Here is a 7,438-nt window from a genome sequence, read left to right as displayed (position 1 = left end):
TTTGTAGTCTCCATCTTTTTTTAAGTGGTTCCTTTTCACTTCCTTTTACACAGCTCTTGTCCCCATGTCTTGCATTCAGTCACCAGAATTCATTGCTTCTCAAACATGGTTGGCTTTTGTTCAACTATGTTTTTATATGCCTTAAGCAGTCAGTATACAGAGTTCATAGTGATATAGAGAAGGTTCATTACCTGCAGTGTCTGGTTTGGTGGCTTGGATGTGTAAGTATCCAGACTCTCGCAATAGTTCATGTATATTCTTCTGGATGAAAGGATACATATGTCGAACATCTTCCCTAGTAAAGCCTATGAGCCATGGTATATAAGCCCCAAGCATCACGGTTATCATCCTTCTCAAACCTTCTCTGCCAGCGAAGATAAGATTCACAGATCTGAAATCAAGTTAATGAATAGAAGGTTAAATCAAGCAGTTTTCTGTTTCCAAATTTTCTAGAAAATAAGTCTGACGGGAGCTGTAATAGAAGCATTTCACTAAGCCAAATACATAAGCCCTTCACATTTATCGTGATTTCAAAAAAAATTTGGGAGAGTTAAAAATGGTACAGCTGGTGCCATCTCCATCCAGGAAAGTCCTATACTTCATGGTACTGATCAGCTGCTGAAAGGCTGAGCTCCTTCCTTTTCTCCCTGCCAATTTTAAATTTATCTCCTTCCTGATTTAGAATGATGATCCTTGAGGTCTCAAATCAAAATGCAGCAGAGCTTACTTCCATGCCTAGTGAAAGAGAAGCCAAACAGCACTCCATTTTTCTCTGTACAACTCTTCCCTAGATAAGGGAGGCCAACAGCATCCTGGCTTGTGTCAGAAATTGCGTGGCCAGCAGGACAAGGGCAGTGATGCTGTACCCAGCACTGGTGTGGCTGCACCTCGAATACTGTGTTCGGTTTTGGGCCTCTCACTACAAGAAAGATGTGTCCAAAGAAGAGCAACGGAGCTGGTGAAGGGTCTAGAGAACAAGTCCTATGAGAAACAGCTGAGGCAACTGGGATTGTTTAGTCTGGAGGAAAGGGGGCTTGGGGGAGACCTTCTTGCTCTCTAAAACTACAGGAAAGGAGGTTGTAACAAGGTGGGTGTTGGTCACTTTTTCCCAGGTAACAAGTGATAGGACTGAGAGGAAACGGCCTCAAGTTGTGCCAGGGGAGGTTCAGATGGGATATTAGGAAAAATTTCTTCACTAAAAGGGTTGTCAAGCATTGGAACAGGCTGCCCAGGGAAGTGGTTGAGGTATTTAAAAGGTGTGTAGATGTGGCACTTAGGGACCTGGTTTAGCAGTGGACTTGGCAGTGTTAGGTTTATGGTTGGACTCAATGATCTTAAAGGTCTTTTCCAACCTAAATGCTTCTATGATTCTATGAAATTTAGAAAGCGTGAGAATGCAAATACCACTATCAATGCAAAGCGCATGAATATGACTGAATGCACAGGGGTGGGGATACCCCTGGAGAAAACAAAGCAGAAGGCGATGAGAGGCAGGGCAAACAGAAGGCAGGACCCGGACCGTGGAGCCAGAAGGTAGGGTAAGAACTGGAGAAACCTTCTCTGCACTGATTCCCTTTGCTACTCACTGTGGCAGCATCTGGGCCATGTTTGTGGTAATAAGAGATCCCCAGTCTTCTCCCTGTAGGTAGTATTCTTTGGAGCCCAATCTATTCATCAGCTTATGAAATTTCCGAGCAGTTGCTTTGCTGTCAAAGCCTGTAGGTAAAGAGAAAGAGAGGAAACCTGTTTGTCTTGGTGTATCATCCCCTGGCCAAAGATCATGGTCTGACAGAGGCACATGAGTATGCTGCTGTGTAAAGGCACAGTGTGCTATGCTGCTCTGCCTTGCTCCTTGGCAATACAGTGAACACAAGATGGAAATTCAGTGGAAAGTGGATAGAGTGGAAAGCAGACCTGGTTTCCAGCTACCATTACCTTCCAGATCTCCACAGGCAGCCCCAGAGCCTCAGCCACATGGGTGTTAGTGCAGAGCCAAGCATCTGCATTCACAAACTGCATTCCCTGGTGAGGGCCAGGGATGACTGAGGCTCCAAGAACCTGGCAATTCCAACAGCGCCTTTTCATCGCTCACCTTTCTGGTGTGGTGCCTCAGAGAAGCCATATCCTGGGATGGATGGGCAGATGACCTCAAACACCATGTCACCCTCATTCAGGCCATGCTCAGCTGGCTCTGTGAGTAGAGCGATAGTCTTGTAGAACTCGTAGAAGGAGCCAGGCCAGCCGTGGACCATCAGCAGAGGTTGAACAGCTCGACCGTGAGGGACATAGGAGGGCTTCACGTGGATAAAATGGATATCAATCCCTGCCACACATCCAGACAGATAAATTAAAGCCTTAGTTCCATCACAGTTTCTGTTCCGAACTCTGAAGAAGGAGGGTGGCAAAACTGTGATTAGCATTCACAGCAGAAGGTACACAATCCACCCATGGCAAGAAGATGCCTAGCTGAAAGGACATGCCTGGTATTTTACCTGTGTCTCATCTTTTACTTACAGACAGAGGTATTGATCCCAGTCCCAGTTACTGGGGTCACAGGAGACTGAGCATCCACCTCCTGAGAAATTGGTCTTACAGTATATAAGTACAGCTGCACTTCAATGAATAGCATAATGCAGCTAAGACACGTGCAAAAACATGACTAAATTACAAAATGTGTGGGTGATAAAAAGAGAAACATGGAAAAAGTAAGCGCAGGATATAAGTTTAACCTGCAGATCACTTATCTAAAGTCTGGCTAACCTCACCTGGCTAAACTGGGTGGTGGTGGTGGATATTCCAACCTCAGGGCCTGGGTAAATTTTATAGTTTTCAAAGGTGGCTTCAAGGCAATAGCAGAAGAAAACCTCATTGTTATTTCGTGCAGGTTCAGAGCCAGATGAAGCCCATCTTCAAGCAGATCTAATCTTATCACCACTGTGCAATGATCTTAATCTATAGAGGGTTATTAATAACATAGCCTCCACTACTGATCCTTCATTAAGCTGTTATGCATACTGTTGTCTTAATATAGTAACCTCTTAAAGCCCCCCATTCTCTCTGTGCATTTCAGAGTGAGACCTGCTCAAGCCACAGAGACTCCCTCACCTTCAGTGGTGGTTCGGAAATGGGGATATTTGTTCAGGATTTCCACTTGCTTGCGCCAGTCAAACTGGTTCCTCCAGAAGGCCACCACCTTCTGCAGGTAGATGGAGTTGAAGCCGTAGCGGAAGGCAGCCCCTTCCAGCTGCGGTGTGTAGCGGGCCTGCTCCAGGCGGCGATGCAGGTCCTGCGGACAGGAGCTCTTGCAAGGCTGGCCAGATGCCTGCATGTGCCCTATGCTAAGGCAGGCATGAACAGGCTCTTCTGGCTCCACCGGCTTCTGTGTCTCTCTCTGGGACACCACAAGCCCTCCTGAAGCACTGCCATACTCTGTATAACTTCCTGAATCATTTATATGGAGAATATATTTTTCTACAGGTTAGCAGTTCCCCTAGGGCACTCAGGAGTAGTGGGTTCTACGCTTGCCTTACTGCTAACTCGCTTTAGGGTTTTTGGCACTAGGAACTTGCCAGCACTGCCAGCTGAGAGAAGAACAAGCAGCTTAGCCTGTGCTACCGACTGCTAGTTGGCCAGATAATTAGTGACAGGCTTGTAGGGACAGAAGGAAGAAGGACCCCATCCTTCTTCACCCTTCCAACCCTGTCCTCTGTGGAAGCCCCTCAGTCCTGCCCTACTGGTGCCTTTGCTATCCCGGTGCCCTCCCACCCCATTCCACCACTGCAGACCTGCTGTCAAATTCTGCTGCTCAAAGCATGGCCTTTCTGCAGGAGCAGCCCCAGGTTGCATTGAGAGTCTGTGGTCTCAGAAAGCATAAAGACATTGCAGTGAATCTGAGCTCAAATCCCATTCATAAAGGGCAGTGAGCCAGAGCATCATCTAACGGACCTGCGCTGGCTATTGCCCCCAAGACATCACTCACCTCAAAGCAGTAAGGTGGGTGATGAACTGGCTCCACCTTGCAACTTTCTGCCCCTCCTTACCTCCCAGCCACGGGTACCTCAAGTTCTTTGTCAGATGTTTCAATCTTGAAGGGACAGATACTTTCATCTTCTTTCCCTTTTAGAGGTCTTTCATCTGAGCCCCACCATCCATTGCCCATTTCAATAGTCTTGATCTTGTGTCTAGACCTCAGCCAGTAAACCAGCATCCCTCCAACGCTCAGAGCGGCCACAGGGACCAGGACTGCATTCCTCTGAGAACATTCAAATGACCTGGGGAGGCATAAAATTGTTTGCGCCCAACAGAAGTGTCAAGGGTAAAGGGACTATGCTGAGGCTTGTAGTCACATTGGTTGGATGTGAGTAACAAACCCCATGCAGTCAGCAGGGGCTGGCTGTTTCTGTTATTTTTGAAGATCGCAGGCAGGATTTGTGGCAGGGTTACATCTACCAGTGTTTCTTAGGGACCTTAAGCCTTTGCTGATCAGGACTTGTTAATCACAAGGCTTCTCTGTCCCACTCCTTACGAACCAGGTGTGCCCTGGGAGACAAGGATCAGTAGGATATGGATCTATCTGTTTTAAGGCAGGTACTGAAGTGAATGGGATAGTAGCACCTGGACAGCTTCAGGAATAAAAACTGCACAGAGTGGGCTGAGGAGCAGAGACAAGAGTTTTCAGCTGCTGGAGACAGCTGGATGTGCTAGACATGCCCCTTGACTGTGCTATATACATAGCTCCCCTACAGATTCAGTCATCTTTTAGGGCAACGCTAGCCCTCCACCATAGCTGTCCATAGGTAAAGGTCTCAACTTGTCTGTCTGGTGCCTCTTTTTCTTACCTAGACAGCAAAGTTTCAGACTTTCTTGAGGTGTGGGAGCTAAGGCACCAGAGCTGGATTTAACAGGCAGACAGCAATGTTTTAAAACCGTTCAAACCCTTCAGCAATCAGTCCTAAATGTAGTGTCCCTTCCCATCCCTCTGACCTGTGCCTCAAGCTCTCCGGCTTCCCTTGGGGATTAGCAGAGCTGTCTGGGGCTATTGCAGGGGGCTCAAAGAAGACTGTGAATGAAGATTTTTTGTCATACAGGGTATGGAAGGGACTATGCTGTGCCCCAACCCAGGTGCTAATAAAAAGTGAACTCCTCAGCACAGAGCAGCTATTTCACTTACCTGATCCGGGACAAGATGCCATCCCTAGAAAATGGGGGTGGGGGTGGGGTGGGAAAGATTCTTAGTCTGATAGTGTTGTCTGAATGGTACCATCCCTTGGGGATGGTGCAAGGAACATCCCCTGCCAGCACCATTTACTGCGCAGCCATGGGATCACAAGCTGTTCAGCTGGCTGGCAACAGAGACAGTGTTTCTGGGCTGTGTTTTAGCTAGATAGTTTGTCACCATAATATTCCCTCCTTCAGCACAATTTAGATAAAAGGCACTGAACAACTGGGTAGGTGTCCTTGCGGTGTTTCATCCTACAGAGGGCTGTGTTACTTCAGCCAAGTAAATAGTTTATTTTGGCAGCTGTGTAGCGATAGGGGCCCAGCCTTGGCAGGGGACTTCCAAGCTCAAGGGTTACTCTGCTGCCAGCCACGTGGTACTCGTCCTGCCCAGGGCTGGCATGAGGAGCAGCTTGTGGGACCCTTCCCTGTTCAGGTTCAGTGAGCTGCTGTACCTTTGCTACTTCCAACTACTCCTGACTGGATACCAAGCTTTTAGGTCTCATCTGCCCGCAAGAAAAAGAAAACATCCTCTTTGGTTCTCTTTTAGCCTGGTAGATTCTCTTGCAAGAAAAGCAGAATCTAAAATCTACCAAAAACTTAGAAGCAACAGAGAAAGTCTTGTTACTCTGCCTTGTGGAAGGCAGCTAGATGAGGGAGCTGTTTGGTGTCATAATTATGATGCCTTGAGACAAAAAAAAATTAAAAAGGACAGGAAACTCCATGAAAAACCAAGTTCACTGGGTGTTTCTTTTTGCCTAGTACCCTTTCCCACTGCTACCTGTGATGCAGAACACAGTGCCTGTACTGGACACCCCAGCAGTAGTGAAGGCAATTGGGTAATTGATCTCTGAGACAGTCTATGTGATTTTTAAGGAAGTATCTCCTGAAACCACTCCCAGACAAAGAAGACCAAGAGCTCCTAAGAGTAAACAGTGTCAGCCTCCACCTCCCTGGAGGCTGAGTAGCTTATGCAACAAGTAATAACAATCCCCTGCACTTACATCCTGGATTTTAGTGAGTCAGAGGCATGAAACCAGTTATCACGGCAACAGCACAAACTCGGCACTGCTAACAAAGCAAGCATGTCCCAGAAACAGCTCTCTGAGTGGCACAGAACAAGGCTCAGTCTTATAAAGCCTCCTCCCTACCCATGCTCAGGGAAGCTCAGCTGCATGCTCCCACCCACCGATGGCCTGGTGGACCCCACAGGGCCTTTCTCCTGCCCCAACCCTGGGGACCCCTGTTTAGAGTCCCTCCTCCCTGTGCCAAAGAGATCTCACCAGGCGTTTGGAAGCATCTCCTGCCACATGTCCGCTCCTCCTCGCCTAGCCACAGCTCCCAGCGAAACAACCCAGGTGTCTCCTCTGCTGGCTTTCTCTTCCGCAGCGACACTCTCTTGGTGACAATGCAAGCTACACCAACCATCAGTGCCACCTATTGCCTAAGCGTGCACTTGCAGATTAAGTTCAGCAAGAGACAAATGCCAAGTCCTGCACGGGGAGGGAATAGCTCCGTGCATCAGCACAGGCTGGACGCCAGATGCACAGAAAGCAGCTCTGCAGAGCCTGGCCTGAGGTCCTCAGCTGAGCCTGAGTCAACAAGGTGCAGCAAAGGCCAGTGCGTACAGGGCTAGACAGCAAGCGTGTTAGCCAGCAGGCTGAGCGAGGTGATCCTTCGCTCTCTTCAGCACTTGTGGGACCACATCTGGAGTGCCATGTCCAGTTCTGGCCTTGCTGGCAGAGGAAAGGCTGGAGTGAGGCTGCCCACCCTTGGTGGTCAGGGCCACCAGGCTGCTGGGGGGCTGGAGCCATGTGGTGTACAAGGAGAGACAGAGAGACCTGGGCTTGTTCAGCCTGGAGGAGAGAAGGCAAAAGGTGGGGTCTTACTGCTGTCTACATCTACCTAGTGGAGAGTGTAGGAAAAATGGACCAAGAACAAAAGGCAATGGACGCAAATTGCAAGGAGGGAAATTCTGGTTAGATGTGAGGAAAAATTAGTTCACCATGGAGGTATTCAGACACTGGGACAGGGGCCCAGAGAGGATGTGGGATCTCCATCCTTAAAGGCAATCAAAATTTGACAGGAACAAGGCACTGAGCAACCTGATCTACCTGAACCTGCTCTGAGCAGAAGCTGCGATGAGCTGACCTCCATGTGCCCCTTCTGACCTGTGCATCGTGTGGCTCTATTCCATGTGCACCTGTGATCTGCAGCAGCC

At 48.5% G+C, this 7,438-nt stretch overlaps 1 protein-coding gene across 1 annotated transcript; it reads right to left on the bottom strand.

Moving 5' to 3' along the window:
- Window positions 1–1,556: 1,556 nt before the first annotated feature.
- On the bottom strand, window positions 1,557–6,651 carry LOC119142108 (epoxide hydrolase 1-like). Its single transcript, XM_037374821.1, has 6 exons — window positions 6,501–6,651; window positions 5,171–5,194; window positions 4,058–4,271; window positions 3,106–3,286; window positions 2,093–2,323; window positions 1,557–1,716 (listed from the first exon to the last, which is right to left on the bottom strand). The coding sequence occupies exons 1-6, from the start codon at window positions 6,527–6,529 to the stop codon at window positions 1,583–1,585; spliced, it is 813 nt and encodes a 270-aa protein (XP_037230718.1). The 5' UTR covers window positions 6,530–6,651; the 3' UTR covers window positions 1,557–1,582.
- Window positions 6,652–7,438: the final 787 nt, after the last annotated feature.

The sequence above is a fragment of the Falco rusticolus genome, unplaced genomic scaffold (assembly GCF_015220075.1).
Source record: "Falco rusticolus isolate bFalRus1 unplaced genomic scaffold, bFalRus1.pri scaffold_50_arrow_ctg1, whole genome shotgun sequence".
NCBI classification, from domain to species: Eukaryota; Metazoa; Chordata; class Aves; order Falconiformes; family Falconidae; genus Falco; species Falco rusticolus.
This window is presented reverse-complemented; position numbering and strand designations above follow the sequence as displayed.